This window comes from Dipodomys ordii, unplaced genomic scaffold (genome assembly GCF_000151885.1).
Source record: "Dipodomys ordii isolate 6190 unplaced genomic scaffold, Dord_2.0 Scaffold95, whole genome shotgun sequence".
In the NCBI taxonomy this organism is placed as follows: Eukaryota; Metazoa; Chordata; class Mammalia; order Rodentia; family Heteromyidae; genus Dipodomys; species Dipodomys ordii.
The window spans coordinates 6,440,739-6,459,305 of record NW_012267311.1 but is presented as its reverse complement, the minus strand read 5'-3'; the positions used below and the strand labels follow the sequence as shown (position 1 = coordinate 6,459,305).

The following is an 18,567-nucleotide window of genomic DNA, read 5'->3' as shown; positions in this document are numbered from 1 at the left end:
AGAAGAAGAAGAAGAAGAAGAAGAAGAAAGATGAAGAAGAAGAAAGATGAAGAAAGGAGGAGGAGGAGGAGGAAAAGAAGAAGAGGAAGAAAGTCTCACAGACGGGGCTGGGAAGGTGGCTCAGTGGTAGAGTGCTTGCCTTGCATGCCTGAGGCCCTGGGTTCGATTCCTCAGCACCATATAAGCAAAAAGAAAAAAAGCCAGAAGTGGTGCTTTGGCTCAAGTGGTAGAGCGCTAGCCTTGAGCTGAAGAGCTGAGAGACAGTGCCCAGGCCCAGAGTTCAGGCCCCACGACCGAAAGTCTCACAGACTTTCCTGCCCAGGCTGGCTTTAAATAGGATCCTCAAAATCTCTTCCTGCTGAGTAGCTAGGAGGTTCACAGGTATGAGCTACTGGCACCTGGCCTAAATTTGACTACTTTTGACTACCATCTTTTATACCTCAAAGGACGAGTAAATCAGCAGGAATTGAACAACTTTGCACTCCCTCTTAAATAGACTGCAAAGGTTTCTATGGGGCATACCAGAAGATCTGCTGTGAGCATAACAATGATGTGAACTTCCAGCCCCATGATACTTGTCTCCCCAGATATCTGCCTCAAGGATGCAAGACCAGCCAGCCCAGAGAAGGTCACTCACCCATGTCTGCGCCCTCATAACCACTCTGCATGATGGTCCTGTCAATGCGTGCAACCAGCCAGGAGCCCAAGAGGCAGCTGACAAGCAGCCTAGAGAGGCAGGCACCCACTCCCAGCAGCACATTGTAGAAGAACAAGAAGTAGTTGAAGTTGTGGAAGGCTTTCCTGTAAACAGACATGGACCAGAAGAAAGTCCCTCAGGTAGGGGACTCTGGTAGTCCCCAGATCAGGTGTTGAACCTTGGGATTCCACCTCCTAACCCAGTGATTGTGATGCCCAATATAAAGAGCCAGTGCCCTCTTCATGGTACTGGAGTGGGTTCTTGCTCTAGAGTATGGGGACGATGCTAAGCACAGTGCAGGACAAATGCTAGTAAAGGTTCTCCTAGCAATGCTTGGGGTTTCAGGCTTCTTGGAGGACAAGAAATCTTGGAGCTATAGCTGGCTCAGAGGTTGTAGCACCAAGGCATGGGGGCTTCCCCAGCCTTCCCCAACCAGGGCTGTCCTCCAAAGGACCACCTGATTACCTCTGGGATTAAGTCCACATTGTGCCTCCTGAAGGTCGGGGCTTCCATGGAGCTTTAGCTTCCTGGCTCTGGCTTTCTAAGGTCACAATGTGGTGATCACTTTGATTTCTGTCTACTCCTAAAACATTCCCTTGCCTTCATTCACGCGATGGCAGCTGCCAGCCAAACTCTCTACTGCTCTTTACCTGTGCTCACCTCAGCTCAAACATCCTCTCTCCAGAGGAACTGCCCATCTGACCCCCTCCTCCTCGGCCACCACTCCCCTGCTAACCCTGCCTTTCCTCCTCCATTTCTGCCTCTCCTTCTCCATTCCCAATTTCTCTTCCCCTGCTTCTCCTCTTTCTCTCCTGCTTCTCCTTTTCCATTCTTGCATCTTCTCTTCCCCCTGCCTTTCCTCTTCTTTCCTACCTCAATTCTGTCTCCTCCCCTCCCCCCTCTCTTTTTCCCTCCTTCCCCTCCTCTGTCTCTCCTCTTCCCTCCTCCCCTGCCTCTCTTCACCCTGCGTTGTTTCTCCTCCTCTGCCCTGCCATTTCCCCTCCACCACTCATGTTTGTCCTGAAATGGCTTTCCACCCTCTGGAGTCTATGTGGTCTATGTGCCTGTCCACTCTGGTGACTGTGAACTTTTCACTGGCAGACGGTGTCACCATTACCTCTTTACTCCCAGAGCCCATGTTTCCTCGCTGAATTAGAAAGGCTTACCCATATGCAAGGCACCGTTAAATTCTAAGTCCACATTAATACAGTTCATTCTTATAACACCTTTTTAAGGCATATAAAATGATTTCTCAGTAAGGGAACTATGGTCCATAGACATTTGGTAAAGTCACACAAAGTCACAGCACTTGTAAGGGATGTCAGGTATTAGATCCCAGGCAGCATGGCTCTGGAGCCTACCCCAGGGCCCTGTACCACAACTTCTCACATGCTCTCGTGTGACCAGAATATGCCAAGGGTTAAGAGGGAAGAGCTGGGCTGGGAAGGTGGCTCAGTGGTAGAGCGCTTGCCTTGCATGCCTGAGGCCCTGGGTTCAATTCCTCAGCACCACATAAGCAAAAAGAAAAAAAAAGCCTGAAGTGGCGCTGTGGCTCAAGTGGTAGAGTGCTAGCCTTGAGCTGAAGAGCTGAGGGACAGCGCCCAGGCCCAGAGTTCAGGCCCCATGACCAGACCCCCCCCCAAAAAAGAGGGAAGGGCTGAGAGACAATGGAAACCCTGAAATTCCCTCAGTGCCCTTACCTGTTGTTGAGAGCCAAGGGTTTCTGCTTGTCAGCTGTGCCCAGCTTGGGCTGCAGGAAGAAGCTGGCGGCGATCCAACCCTGAAGGATCATGAGGCCCACAACGATGGATAGAGTGAGGCTGAAATACAGGGCAGGACCATCCTAAAGGAGTCCTTCTAGGGCTACTTCTAGGCCCTTCTCTGATGTCTAGTGATAGAGAGATGCTCACCACCCAGAACAACAGAAGTGCATACTCTATGCTTTATGCTCAAAGTATTCCCATGCCCATCATGTAGACAAGCAAACGGAGGCTCACAAAGGGGAGGTGGTTTTCCCAAGGCCACAAGGTCAAGTCTTGTGGCTGCAGGTCACTACACATGGCTCTCTTTAGTGTCCCTTCATATCAGAATGACAGCTGTGTGAGTGACATTAAGAATGAAAGGGTATAACAGAGTAGACACGATAGGCTCCACTCCAGGCCCGTGAGTGACCCTTGGCAAGTATGGAACCAAGCTAAGAGGTCCTCAGAAAGTGCCATGTGCTGTGTTCACACTCTGAGTGGTTGTGTGGGATAGTGGTTACAAAGCTTTGGTGATTCATGCCTATAATCATAGCTACTCAGGAGGTTGAGATCTGAGGATCACAGTTCAAAGCCAGCTTGGCCAGGGAAGTCTACAAGATTCTTATCTCCAGTGAACTATCAGAAAACCAGAAGTGGTGCTGAAGCTCAAAGTGGTAGAGTGCTAGCCTTGAGCAAAAAAGTTCAAAGACAGTGCCCAAGACCTGAGTCAAGCCCCATAATCAACAACAACAAAAGGCTTTGGCTTTAGACTGCCTGGCTCCAAATACTACGTATCTCTCCTGGACTAAATTCTTATTTCCTGGTCTGTACAGAACCACCCAACTCATAGGACTGGTATGAGTAAGATGCATAGTAAATATTCAGTGATGCCAGCATTCACTTTGTCTTCTACAGAAGTAAACTGAGGCTTGGAGAAGGGAATATAATTTACCCCCATCCACATAGAAGATCCAAATGTTTGGTTAGCCATAATTCCCTGCCCCCTTCCATCATGCTGTCCTGCCTCATACTTGATCTCCCTAGAATTTTATTTTACCCTGCTAGAAAATGGACATATATGTAACACACACACACACACACACACACACACACACACACACACACACACACACACATACACACTCCATGAAGGTCCCAGAGAACAGTAAGAGAGGAAGCCTTTTTATAAACTGTAAGTTGCCCTGTTTGAGTTGCTATTACGACCCATCCCTAGGTCAGAATCAAGACTTTGGGCCCGAGGCTTAATTCTCACATAAAGGCAAAGACAGAAGGCCCATTCAGCACTTACAATCCAAGCCCCAGCCCTTGGAGCAGCTCCAGGCCCTGGTTGTGGATGACAGGCAGCACCAGGCCATACACGATCATCATGCCACACAGGCTCTGCACCACATGGATGATGAGGTATCCTGGGGGGTGAGATTGAGGTCACTGGGGCTCATGACCCACCCTCATGCCCTGCCCGCCCCCTGCAGCTTGCCTTATGCCTTCCTCCATCAGAGACCCTGACACTTTTGTTGGTGCTGTTTCTTAGGCCTAGCACAGCCCTCTCTGTCTTCTCACTCCCCTCCTACAAATCCCATCAGGTATCCTTTAAATGCTAACTGCCCTAAAAAGCCCATGAGCCCTGTGCTTGTGGTGGACAGCCATTTCCTCCTCTGGTCACCACTGCCTGCAGCATACACAGCCTGTGAATTCAGGACAAATAGGGGTTGGCAGACCTACTGTGTGTGTGCGTTTCTCCCCCATCCTGCGTTCCCTTGAGGACAGAAATTAGAGCTGATCCTACTTACCTCTCTCCCTTCTGCACAGCCAGGGACCCTGTTGGTGCCCAGGGAAGGTGTATTGGGTTGAATGGGTCATAGGAAGGCACTTACCCCACAGAATATAGGCTATCTGCCAGCCAGAGTATCTTGCAATGGCCACCTGATGTTTAAAAGGAAAACAGGGGCCTCAGAGCAAGAGGAAAAGCTCGTTTCCTTCGACCCCCTGAGCCTTGCACCTGTTTCACTTGAGGTCATTTACAACCCAATGAGACAGATGAGGCTCATGGCTTAGTTTCAGCACTTAAAAACCCCTGGGGACTTACCACACTTGCTGCTGAGGAAGGATTGTGGAACCTCGGAGGGAGAAACTGTTTGTCTCCTGCCCACAGCCTCTTTATGTGCTTTCTGGAGAAAAAAATTAGAAATGAAGTCAGAGACCAATAGATACAGGGAGGTTAGTGTCAGGCAGCTGAGATTCCACAATGCTGAGCATAGTTCCTGGCACAATTCTAGTTTGTCTTCAAAAATCGTAAAAGTTTTTTTTTTTTTTCTCAAAATGATAACTACATTGTCCAAGTTAAAATGGTAATGAAATTTGATAGATGAGACTATGTGTGGTTTTCATTTTCTTCATTTTGCTTTTTATACTTTCTTGTTCTGCCATGGTGAAGACATTGCATTTAGATCATAAGATTTAAAAACAGTTAAAACAGGAAATCAATCTGTTATAGCCTGACCTTATAGCAACATAAAGGGAAATTTGAAAAAAAGTGAGGGGACAATTAGCAAGCCGCCAGTAGCTCAGGCAAATAATTCTAACTATTCAGGAGGCTGAGACATGAGAAGTCTGATTCAAGGCATCCCAGGTGGAAAGATCCTAGAAAAGAATCAAATCGCTGGACCCACAGTTCTTGATTTGCAACTTACTACAAAGCTACAGTGATGAAGGCAGTGTGACTTGAATTCAGAAATTCAAATCAATAGTTGGGGTTTTTTCCCTTCCTTCCTACCAAAAGATGCCACTGTCCCTGGATCTTGAATTCACTTCTTAAGCCTATATTGAACATTGCAGGCACTGCTCAGGAACTCTGGAAAAATCTATAGCAAGCATTTCTAGATAAAATCACATACTTGACTTTGAGTGGTCTTACCTGTAACAGGCCAGGATGTGGAACAGATAGCTCACACACGTGAGGGAGGCAGGAAGAATGGTCACCACCCAGACTCCTGAAAGACGCAAAGTGCTGAGAGGCCTCAAAAACAAGCAGTGCATGGTATTTTCAAAATGCAGACACTGGATCAAAAGGGTAGTGGCAAAAATCAATCATATACTTCCTTTGGTGTATTTCTCATGTGTGTAAACTTTTGCTCATTTTTATTCACACACCCTTGATGTATTTTATATTTAGTTCTCTCCATCAGTGTTAATATTTTCACTCCAAGTGAATAAAAGGGAAATTATGGAATATATAGATAGATAGATGGAATAGTCATATTGTGCCCAATTTCTATATCTCAAATCTCAAAGAACTCAAATAATAAGAAAAATCATAAGACCCAATGAAAAGGGTATATGAGCAGCTATACCTAGAAGGAAAGGATGAGAGGAGGAGTCTGTCCATAGGAAGAATAGGTTATGAATTTGCTCCAAATAGCACCATGAATGTAACCTCACTCCATTAATGCCTTCTTCCCAGACAAAGATGAGGTATAGTAGCTAAGAGTCTCTATTTTAAAGTTGGAAGAGACCAGGACACAGGAACAACTTCATGTTAATTTCAAAATGTTTAACCATGTGAGAAATATTTCAATCCACAAGTGTCTATGAGTGACATATGAGTGTCTATGGTGACTAACATGTATCCAGAACAAGAAACTAAGGTTAGTTTTAAAAATGAGCCCAGAGCTGGGCACTGACGGCTCATGTCTATAATCCTAACTATTTAGAAGGCTAAGATAGTGGTCTAAAGCCAGCCCACACAGAAATTCTGAAAATCTGTCTTGAATTAACCAGCAAAAAAGTTGAATTGGTGGGCTGGGAATATGGCTTAGTGGTAGAACGCTTGCCTAGCATGCATAAAGCCCTGGGTTCAATTCCTCAGTTCCACATAAACAGAAGAAGCTGGAAGTGGCACTGTGGCTCAACTGGTAGAATGCTAGCCTTGAGCAAAAGAAACTCAGGGGTGCCCGGACTAGAAAAAAGTTGGATTGGTGGCATGTTTCAAGTAGTAGAGCACTATGAGCAAAAAAACTGAGCAAAAGTGCCCTCCCTGAGTTCAAGCACCAGTACTAGGAAGAAAGAAGGAAAAGAAAGGAGAAGGAGATGAAAGAAAGGAAGGAAAGAAGCAAGAAACAAAGCCCAGAAGAAACCAAGACCAGAACAGAGATATTGAGATGGAGATTTTCACAAGACTTAGAATGGTAGACTACACTCTCTGAGGGTTAAGCTCTGATATATATCACTTGAATCATAAATCAGAACTGCAGATGAACATAATAATCAAGGGCAACAGTAAAGCATGGCCATATGAAATGAGAAGTACCTGCCTTAAGTCTATATCAATGATAATTTTCGGGGACACACACATGTGAAAAAGAGTAATTCATATCAAAGCTGATCCCCCTGTATTGACACACTCCTAGTACATGAATCTTAAGGGGGGAAAAATCTTGGCAACATTTATTTTATGGCTTAAGAAACACTGGTGGTTGGTGGTTGGTGTTGAGAGGCATCAAATATGAGAGCTATCGTAGCTTTTGGAGACTACCCCCACCCCCTGCTATTCAGGCTCCACTTTACAGATGAAAAACTGAGGCAGAGAGAGGAGTTCCAACTTGGCCTCTGACTCATAAACTGTCCTGACATCCTGTCCAGATACTTACTCATTTGGGGATAGTGGCCAACATATTTTCCTACACAGACAGTGGATATATCCATTAGGATTTCATACAAAGAAAGTTCTATTATAAGGTAAAGTAATTTTCCTGTGGACCATTAAAAACAAACTCAGGAGGAGCAAAAGATTTAAGCAGATATTTTTCAAAAGTAGACATATAAATGGCCAACAGATATATGAAAACATGTTTATCACTAACAATCAGGGAAGTGCAAATCAAAATCACAATGATTGGTTTTATCAAATTACTTAGAGTAGATATTATCAAAAAGGCAACAAATGCTGGTAGAGAAAAGACACCTTCTATGTACTGTTGGTGGGAATGTAAATGGGAAGGTGGCTCAGTGGTAGAGTGCTTGCCTTGCATGCATGAGGCCCTGGGTTCGATTCCTCAGCACCACATAAGCAGAAAAAGCCGGAAGTAGCACTGTGGCTCAAGTGGTAGAGTGCTAGCCTTAAGCTGAAGAGCTAAAGGACAGCACCCAGGCTCAGATTTCATGCCCCACGACTTACCAAAAAAAAAAAATTAAAAGCAGAACCAGGTGCCAGTGGCTCATATCTATAATCCTAGCTACTCAGGAAGTTGAGATGTGAGGAACATGGTTCCAAGCCTGGACAGGAATATCTGTATCTCCAATTTACCACCAAAACACTGGAAGTGGAGCTGTGGCTTAAGTGGTAGAGCGCTAGCCTTGATTAGAAAAGGTCAAGGACAGCACCCAGACCCTGAGTTCAAGCCCCAGGACTCTCTCACAAACACACACACACACACACACAAACTAAAAGCAGAACCACCAAACAATCTAGCAATTCCATAACTGGGCATATCTGAAAAGGAAATAAAATGAGTATAGAGAGATCTATGCACTCATGTTCACGGAAGCACTATTCATAGTAGCCAAGAAATACAAATAAACAACCTAATGTCCATCAACTGATAAATGAATGAATAGGGAAAATGTAATGTGTGAGTATGTATTTACATTATACATTATACATACATATTATACATTATATATATTTACATTATACATTATATTCTATTAGTATATACATATATGTACATGCATATAAATACACATATCTACACACACAATGAAATACTACTTATTTGCAAAAAGAAAAAATTCTGTCATTTGCCACAACATGGATGAACCTGGGGGACATCATACCAAGTAAAATAAACCAGGTATGGTGGTACATACTAAGTAATCCTAGTAGTACTCAGGAGCCTGAGATAAGAGGATCATGAGTTTGAAGCCAGACTGGGCTACACAGAGTTCTAGGCCAGCTGGGGTACATATTGAGACTCTAAAATTTTTTAATTAAAAAAGTGTTTAAAATAAAAAATAAACATGGTACAGAGAGACTGATACCACATGCAAGGTGTGGATATGAAATGCAGATATAAAATGTTCCCTAAAGATTCATGCAGGGAAAGCCTGAGCCCCAATTCAGAGGTGGGGCTTTTTGGATCATGAGGGCACTAACTTCATCAATGCACTCATCTACTTCATACCTATCTGAATGAACTAATAGGAGATGAGAGCTGGTTTGAGAAAGCAGGTCATTGAGGCCATGTCTTTGATGGATATAGCCCGTCCTTGGGCTTCCTCTGCCTCTCTGCATTTTGGTATCGTGAGGTTAAGCAGCTTTGTTCCACTACACCTTCTCCATCACAGCCTCACTTCAGGCCCAAATCAATCGGACCAACTGATCATGGAAGAAAACTCTGAAACTGTGAGTCAAAACAAAGCCTTCCTCCCCTACATTCATTTTCTCAGGTATTTGTCACGGTAATACAAAAATGACTGCTTGACTTGTCTGTGGGACCTAAAATCGCTGAACCCACAGAAGCAGAAGTTATAATGGTGGTTACCAGGGGGAAGACTTAGGAAGATGTGGGTCAAAAGATGGAAGATTTCAGCTGAGGACAAGAGATTTATCTTTAAAAATAACTTCCAGGTAAAACTTGAAAGATACAAACTTCTCATACTATCTTAAGGACAAGTTAAGGCTTGATGGCTATTTCAACTGGAAAAATATAGGATCATTTTAGTTCTTCTTTAGATCATTTAGTTCTTCATCTTTAAGATGAGAAAATTCTCAGAGTATGCTCAGCTCAGTCCCCAGTACAGTTTAACAAAATGACCCTCATCCTGACCCCTACGCTATTTTTTTAAAATTATTATAAAGATGATGTACAGAGGGGTTACAATTACGTAAGTCAGGTAATGAGTAGATTTCCTTTTGGACAATGTCACCCTTTCCCTCACTCTCTCCCAGTTTTCCCTCCTATCTCTACCCACAAGTTGTAGAGTTCATTTTTGACATAGTGTCTAATGAGTACTACTGCTGTATTTGTTCACCCTTTGTCTCTCCATTTGAGTGTTCCCCCACCACCCTCACAAAGACAGATAAATGAACAAACAAGACAAAAAGAAAACAATAACAGCAATGAAGAAAAACTCTTTTGCTTCCATTTCTAAAGTTCATTTCTACAAATACTATTTTTTTTTTAATTTTTTTTGGTCGGTCGTGGGACTTGAACTCTGGGCCTGGGCGCTGTCCCTCAGCATTTCAGCTCAAGGCGAGCGCTCTACCACTTGAGCTACAGCGCCACTTCCGGTTTTCTGGTGGTTTATTGGAGATAGGAGTCTCACAGTCTTTCCTGCCCGGGCTGGCTTTGAACCGTGATCCTCAGATCTCAGCCTCCTGAGTAGCTAGGATTACAGGCGTGAGCCACCAGCGCCCAGCTCTACAAATACTATTTTATATGCTCAGAGGCACACTGCATTGCATCTTTTGTGTTCCCTATGTCAACCTAGAGAGACATAAACTCTAGCTTATTTCCAAACAAAATGAAGCATCTTAGTCAGATGATTTCCACACTACAGCAGTACAGTTATATGCATGCAACTGCCACCCAGGAACAATGGTGGCAGATGGTTTTACCTTTGGTGACACTGATCAGCTCTTGGACTTGTAGAATAACTGGGGTCAGTGTCCCTGTCTCGTTCATATAGGTGAGGTAGCTCTCCAGCTTCCCTTCGAACATATCCAACTTGTCTCTCACATACACAAACATGCAGAACTCAATGACAATGAACTGGGGACACAGAGAAAAGATTTCAGGTTCACCTGAGACCAGTTCAGCACAGGAATCACATACATATCTGACCTTTGTTATAAAACCAGTCTCTTCCAGGCAGTCAAAACTCTTCTGAAGTTGGGCACTGATGACTCATACCTGTAAACCTAGCTACTCAAAGGTTGAGATCTGAGACTCAAGGTTTGAAGCTAGCCTGAGACTTTTATCTCCAATTAGCCAGCAAAAAGCCAGAAGTGGAGGTGTGGATCAAGTGGTAGACTGTCATCTGTGAGCAAAAGAGCTGAGCACCAGAGGCCCTGAGTTCAACCCCAATAACCAGCACACACACACACACACACACACACACACACACACACACTTCTTTCTTGGGGTAAAGCGTAGACTGTTTTCCAGCCTCCTTTATATTGGCATGATCACATGACCAGATTCTTGCCAGTGAAAAGGCAGCAAAAGGAACATGTGATATCACAGAGTCCGTGAAACCTCGCACAAATATTTGGTTCCATGCTCCTTCCTCTCTGTTAACTGTATGCAGATGCCAATGCGTTTCTCAGGAATGGCAGAGAATACGGGGTTCCTGGAAGACCAGGTGGAGGAGAACTGCCCCCTCCCCCTGCCTAAAGTTAGGGAGCTATTATAAGAATAATCTAACTAATACACATACAAGAATTTAATTACAGGACTTACTTAATACATATCATCCTAGTATACTGCAAATGAACAAAAACAAATTAGGCTTTATAACCTTTATTCCTGCTATTTGACCTACTCATTTCACTTCAGTTAACTTTAAGCACACAAAATCTATATTGATGTCTCAATTATGTCCTCATTTAAAACTTACATTGAGGGCTGCGATTGTGGCTTAGTGGAAGAATGCTGTCTAGCATGCATGGTTCAATTCCTTGTTACCACATACATCAACAACAAAAAAGCCATTACATAAATCTTTTTTTTCTGGCCATGGGGCTTGAACTCTGGGCCTGGGTACTGCCCCTCAGCTTTTCAGCTCAAGGGTAGCTAGCGTTCTACCACTTAAGCCACAGTACCACTTCTGGTTTTCTGGTGGTTTACTGGAGATAAAAGTCTCACAGGCTTTCCTGCCTGAGCTGGCTTTGAACCCTGATCCTCAGATCTCAGCCTCCTTAGTAGCTAGGATTATAGGCGTGAGCCACCAGCACTGGGCATAAATCATATTTTTTTCAAATAGAAAAACTATGGAGAAAGCAAACTAAAATATTTTAATTTTGATCCATATTTTAAGATGCAGTACCATAAGGTATTTCTAATTTGCCCACTTTTTATTTATTTTTTTGTGCTGATTCTGGGGCTTGAGCTCAGGACCTGGATGTTGTCCCTTAGCTTTTTTACATGAGGCTGTTGCTCTTCCACTTGGTCCACAGCTCCACTCTTGGCGTTTTGTGGTGGCTAATTGAAGATGAGTCTTGTAGACTTTCCTTCCCAGGCTTGTTTTGAACCTCAGTCCTCAGATCTCAATCTCAAGCATAAGCTATGGGTACCTAGCCCCACTTTTATTTATAATTCACTGAAATTACTTCTGTAAGATCAATGATCTCATTTTTAAAGGATTAGATTTTTTACAGAATAGTTTACTGTCTGTAGATTCTATATCTGCAAGTTTCCTTTAGAGATGATTGTTTCTACCAACTTCCCTTTGCATATCAGTAATTTATATTTTCCTTCCATCAATTTTTAATCAATGACAAATTTTACCACATAGAGTTTTAACCATTATCAGTTATTCTGTGTGAATTAATTTTCCTAGTAGTATTCACTATGTAGGTAAAAGTATCCCTGGAATCAAAATGGTAGAGTTGAAATATTGTACCTTCTTCTCCCCCCCTTTCCTACTCCCTTGGTACCAAGGTTTGAACATTTGCTCAACTGGTGCTCTACTACTTGAGCCACATCTCCAGCTTGGTTTTTGCCAGTTCCTTTAGGGATAGTCTTCCACTCTTCCACTTCTCTGCCTTGGGTGGCTTTGAACTGAGATCCTCTACAGCTTAGCTTCATTAGCCACTGGTACCTGGCCCATTGTACTTCTTTGACTGACAAAGATTCAGCTTTAACCCACATTTTTAGGTACATACTGCTTGCCTCAAAGTCCATCTAAACCCAGTTCCACACTGCTCCATTTATAAAATAGACTTCCAGAGCTACTTACAAGGTACAGGCATATGAAAGCCAGCACAATGGTTCCTATCATTCTGCTTGGGAACTGGAAGCAGGGATCCCATTCATACACCCAGGTTTGGAACCAGGAGCCTTTATTTTCTCTGTGAATGAATGAACACAAAAGAGGAAAAGGCTGCAGTGAGTAAATAAATGTCTGATTCTTCTGGAAATAACGCCATCTTCTTTTCTTCATGTCAGAGATTAGTGTTGGAGAAAGAGTACTGGTAGTGCCACCATCTTCATTGCCCCTTATCCTTACAGTAGAAACTAGGTATGGGGTGGGGGTAGCAATTCATGAGACTAAAAGAATAAAATTCCCCTCTCATAATTAAGAAAAATCAAATTAGGTTCCATCACTATGATGTGACCAGAGGTGTGATATGGGTCTTTGGGGAGGCTGCCTAGACAGAACTAACTGACAAGGCTAATGGGTCCCCTTTGCCCCGATTTCTTTTTTTTTTTTAATTTTATTTGTGAAGATACTGTACAGAGGGGTTACAATTACATGGGCAGGATAATGCGTACATTTCTTACCAAGCATTGCAGCCTCCTCCTTTTGTTTACCCTTCACATCACTTCCCAGCCTCCCCCCTCCCCCCCAATCCCAATCTTTCTCCTTCCCCCCCTCCCCCCCCCCGCACCAACGTTGTAAAGCTCGTTTTTGACATGACAACTTGTACTTCTCATTGTTGCAACAGGTCCACCTGTATCTTTAAACAACTGGTTTTTCCCCATCTCCTCCTCAAGTTATACTGACATCAAATATAGTGAAAGCAGGGGTTATACTGTGGAGGAGGGACATACCAAGCAACAAAGAGATAATCTTATAAGTGCATTAGAAACACATGCATGAAAGAAAAAAACATTAAGATACATATCTAAGGGTTCAATTTCCTGACATCACATTATCTGACCTTTTCCACTTGACTCATAGATATACTAGATATTGCAAATAAGGGAAACCATGGGACCTATGTTTCTTTGGGCCTGGCTTACTTCACTTAATATAATTTTTTCCATTTCCTAACAAATGGTTGCCCCGATTTCTTTCCTTCTATCTGCCCACTGAAATGGTGACATGGTTCAGGCTGGAGCTGCTATAGCCATTATTAAACCATGAGACAACACTGAGGAAGGAAAATATACCAAGATAGTAAATGAAAAAAACAAAACGAGACACATGTGTGACTTATGAACTGCCATGGTGTTTAATATGGATTAGGGTCAATATGCAATGTTCATTCCTAGAGTTCTTTTACTGGAAAACTAATAGATCTCTCACTTCTTTATGCAACTATTATTTTGAGTTTTCCTACACATATATAATCAAGCCTAATTCCAGCCAAAATACTAGCTTTGCCACTGTGTGGGCTGGACGAGAGATGTTTCTTCTCTGGAATGTACCGATCATGCCCGGTGGCAAGGGCAGAGTCAGGCTGTCCTGAATAACCTCTTAAGTTCTGACACAGTTGTCTGTGAGACAGCAATGTCTCCTCCTCTATTGGCACCTGCACATCAGTTATTATTTGGGAAACTATCCATCTCCTCCCCTGAGTCCTATTGGCTAACTGGTGTTGAAACTACTTCCTGGTTTCAGAGCAGAAGTGAGACCAGAAACATGTGACCCAGGCTTAGCCAATCAGTGTCTATCAACCACCTAGTCAAACTAATTGGCTAACAGTGATATGGGATCAAATTTGATACAATGAAATGTGTTAAAACTTTGAATAAGTGGAAAGAAAAATTTCTCTTCCTTCTAAGCTTAAAACAGCAAAGTGTAAACCTGGAGAGTCTAGAGACCACCAATAGGAGGAGGCGTACCTCACTGTGAGGCCCAGTTCAAGTGCAGTTGAGACTAAGTGCTGGTGCATCTTACACCTATAATCCTAGTTACTCAGGAGGCTGAGATCAGAGGATCAAATTAGAATCCAGCTTGGGGAGGAAAGTCCAGGAGACTCATCTTCAATTAACCAGCCATAAACTGGCAGGGGAGCTGTGGCTTAAGTGGTAGACTGACAGCCTTGAGTGGGAAAAAGAAAATCTACAGGAGAACAGCAGGTGCTGAATTCAAGACCCAGAACCAGCACAGAAAAAATAAATAAAACGTGGAATGAAGAGTGTAAGGGAAGAGAGACCCAGTTCTGAGGATGTCAGTTATGCTCTTAGATCTAGCTGGCAGAAAAGTGAGTCCTTCTAGGTTCCCTAGTGATGCAAGCCTGTAAATGCCTGTCTTTGCTTTGGTCCACTTTATTAGTAAATAGCAGTCCCTATTCTTGGAGTGCTTTCCACGTGTCCCAGGACCTGTCTGTGGGGCCAGTTACTGTGAAATGGACAGAAGTGCAGCTTACTGCAGACGGGCCTTCCGCAGCAGCTGTTTGACGTGTTCTGCCTGGTGGACTTCCAGCATTGGCCTTTCTTCCTGACAGAAAGAAAGAGAGAGATAAGAGCACCTGGCCTCATAAATCCTCATTAGGATTTGGTCTCTAGGAAGGGTTATTGGGTACAAGACTTGGCCATTCCCAGGCATCATCCTATAAGTGAGGAGCAAGGCTCCACTCTCAGGGTCTTAGTTTTTGAATCCAGAATGTGACAAGGAACACACTCAGTGACTAAGCTCAATACTCACCATCGAGGGCTCCAAGCCCAGGTGGACCCTCAGAGCCTTGATGAACATGTGCAGGAAGCGGCCCAGCAGGAAAGCCAGGCACAGCAATGAGGGCCAGTAGAACACGAGGGTCTCATACCTTCCCAGAAACTGCAACAGAAGCAAGCAAGGGGTGCAGGCTCCAGTGGGGCAGGGCAGGCCCACCAGGTAGCGCAGTAGACAGGGCCATGCCTGTCCAGCCATTCCCAGCCCTATCACTTAATATGCTTGCATCTCAGTTTCCACACCTATAAAACAGGCTTGATGAACTCCTCCTCCTGGAGGATCAAATGGGACAACACTAGTCTGTGAATGGGCACCTCGATGATCATAGGTGCTTCCCAAATGAGTGTCCTGAGCAGCTTAGGTCTATGATGACATGACCTGTCAACAGGGACTTACCTGTCCGTGGGGACACTGTGAGATTTGAAGAATAGTGACTGTAAACCTGTTAGAAGAGAAGCAGGGTTTGGGGAACTAGATTCTCTCCTAGAAGATCCCCACAAATAGCCCCTGTGAACCTGTGAACATAGCCCATACTTCATTCATTCATCCAGCTTGCCTCCCTTCTGGTCTCCCTGGAGGTGGGGGGAGCTGGTTCTCACCTCCGTGTATGCCTCTCTCCAATCATACCAAAGTGAGTGTGTACTACGTTCACTTAATGGGCCCTGATGTAGGACAGAATCTTGGAGTCTAATTGGGCAGAGAAGGAAGACTTAGCAGCCATTGTCATCAGAGCAAGAACATACCACACACACACACACACACACACACACACACACACACACACACACGACCAGGTAGACCCGATGGCCAGAACCAAGGGACAATGGGGATCTGTCTTATTTCTGTCTTATTCCTTGGCTCACAGTTCCTGAGCAATGAATGATGAAGGAATATAGGAGTGTCTGTGGGAAGACACTATAGGGGCCTGGAGAGGAAGAGGCCGGGTGGTCACGGCCCTTCATGCCAAGTGAAGGTACAGCAGCTTTCTCTGAGGAGCTTGTGAGAAGCCATGACAACACTGAGAACATCATCAGATGGGGGCTCCTGCTTCCCACAATGAGACCCTTGATGATTTCCAGGACTATTTTCTCCTGCATTCCCTGACACCGATGAATATTGTAATCACCAGCAGCCTAGTGCGAAGCAGAGAGAATGCTGCACTTTTGTCTACTCTGTGTCTTCTCCTTGTGTCCTCCAGAGGGAGCTCTCATACCACACCCAGTCCTCTGCCCAAGGGCCAACTAGGGCTGAGTGGGGGAGGGGAACAGGCAGCGTCCATCTTACCAAATCAGAGAGTAGCTGAAGCCGAGGACTGAGCTGGCCAGCTGGGACTTGGAGGAGAGGCAGGCAAAGAAGGGGAAGTATGACAGGCCAACTTCAAAGCCTCCAATCAGAAGCAGAAAGGCTGTGGAGGAGGAGAAGGGAAGGCCAGAAAGGTGGTAAGTTTCTCTTCTCACCAGACCCAGAGGAGCCCTGGGAAGAAGTGGTGCTGCTTCATGCTGACCTCAAGTCAGGGACCCCAGGACCAACAAGAGGAGCGAGAAAGCCCCATGTTAGGTCAAAGGGGAATGCCACAGGGTCTTTCCTTAGTTCCTGCCACAGACCCTTCACAGTTCTTATTCATGACAGGTACCAAGTTTACTGTAGAGATGAAGACTGAATCCTCATACATGATTAGCTCACTGCATGACTGGTGGAGACAGACCACACAAATGAACAAACAAAAGTCCTTGAAAGGAAAGTGCTCTGCACACTTTTTCTAACATAAGTCAATCAGCGCATTGGCTGGGCCACTAACTAGCTCTGAGATAGCCTGACAGGACCTAGAAAAACCTAATCATGCAATATGGTATCTACTTTGAGCTGCTGTCTGGGCTAAGCAGGCAGGCACTAAGCACAGGAGGAACAAGCAGGGTTCTTGCTTTGAGATGCTGACGGAGAAAATCAGGATTTGGGAAATATACTACAATAGAACACATTCAACTAGCCACAGAGAGGGGGGAAGAGAAGATTGGGAAAACTTCCTAGAGGTGGTGGCATTTAGCAAGGTGGTGCAATACTAGATATAAGACAGAGAGAAAGATCTAAGAAAGGCAGCAAAGCCAAGAGCTGTCTGGTCTGGGCAGCTCAGAAAGGGGGGGCTGGGGAACTGGCAGGGAAGACTGGTATCAACATGAATAATTGTAGTGCAGACAGAAGCTAACCCTAACCCTGAGGGCATGGGCTGGACAGAGAGGTTTTGAATTGTTGTACAAGAAGTCATGGAACCTGTAGATTAAAGTTGCTCCTTTAAGCAGAACATGAGGCAGGAGAACCACGAGCCTCAGGCCAGTGTCGGAGAAGTAATCCTGGTTCTTGGAGGAAGAGCGCTAGAACTTGCTAACATCAAGGAAGCAGCCACGGCTGTGTTTCGGGATAGCATGGGGCAGGGGCAGGTAGGTGAGGAAGAACTGATTGCCTGAACATTTTCAAATCATGTCTAAATGACCTCTGAATCTAACTGAAGGAAAACTGCAATCAAGCTTGTGTGTGTGTGTGTGGATGCACGCATGCTTGCATGTGTGTGTGTGGGGTGGGCAGTACTGGTGCTTGAACTCAGGGCCTGGGTACTGGCCTTGAGCATTTGTGCTCAAGGCTGATACTCTATCATTTGAACTATAGCTCCACTTTTGACTTTTTGGTAGTTAATTTGGAGATAAGAGTCTTGTGGACTTTCCTGCCTGGGCTTGATTTGAATTGCAAACCTCAGATCTCAGCCTCCTGAGTAGCTGACAGGCATGAGCCACCAGCGCTTGGCTCACAAACATGTTTTCAGGCTTTCTGAGCCCTATCAGCATTGACCTTACATGTAACAGTTCACAAAATCTATCCCGGGATCACAAAGGACCCTAGTGGTCTCATAGAGCAATTACTTCCAGGTAACAACTCTCAGCAGGTCAGCCCTAGTACCTTGGGCCCACTGCGGGACCTGCAGGGGCTGGTAGCCTTCTGAGAACAAGAACATGACCTTATTGGCTGTGGCCCCAAAAGCAACTCCATAGGACCATCGGTTACTGAAAGTCCCCACGAAGTCCAGTGGCCTGTGGATAACAGAAACAGCTCTTGAGTCCAGAGATGATATCCCCACATAGCCCACCTGCCTGCCCAAGGAGGGATTGTGAGCTAGTGAATTATTCCTTGCACCTGAAATTTTCTGAGGTCCCTTGTGTTGGGCCGGGAGCCAGGCATGGATTCAGAGTAGGAATGCAGAAGGCAAAAGTTTTTCCCTACAGAGGCTCCAAGTCTAGTGGGGGACAGAGCAAAGACCCTAGTAGCCACGAGACAAAGCAAAAGGGCACTGGTACATCTCAAGACACAAATGGTATGACAATCCAAAATAAGACACACGTTTTACCTAGGTTTAGAGAAGACTGGCCTGCACCGTACACATCCTAAGAGAATTCTTCCTTCCAACATCCCTGATGAAGGTCTGGGTGTCACTGACTTTTC

General features: G+C 44.7%; 1 protein-coding gene across 1 annotated transcript in view; it reads right to left on the bottom strand.

Annotated features, from left to right (window-relative positions):
- LOC105993383 (stimulated by retinoic acid gene 6 protein homolog) overlaps positions 1-18,567 on the bottom strand; it is a 24,659-nt gene that overhangs the window by 1,925 nt on the left and 4,167 nt on the right. The window contains exons 3-15 of the mRNA XM_013026624.1: positions 18,028-18,158; positions 16,363-16,483; positions 15,475-15,520; positions 15,055-15,183; positions 14,777-14,847; positions 12,418-12,529; positions 10,076-10,229; positions 5,375-5,450; positions 4,547-4,628; positions 4,335-4,383; positions 3,749-3,866; positions 2,398-2,517; positions 638-801 (exon numbers count right to left, since the gene is read on the bottom strand). Coding sequence (XP_012882078.1) covers positions 638-801; positions 2,398-2,517; positions 3,749-3,866; positions 4,335-4,383; positions 4,547-4,628; positions 5,375-5,450; positions 10,076-10,229; positions 12,418-12,529; positions 14,777-14,847; positions 15,055-15,183; positions 15,475-15,520; positions 16,363-16,483; positions 18,028-18,158 — 1,373 coding nt within the window. The remainder of the gene's footprint in view (positions 1-637; positions 802-2,397; positions 2,518-3,748; positions 3,867-4,334; positions 4,384-4,546; positions 4,629-5,374; positions 5,451-10,075; positions 10,230-12,417; positions 12,530-14,776; positions 14,848-15,054; positions 15,184-15,474; positions 15,521-16,362; positions 16,484-18,027; positions 18,159-18,567) is intronic.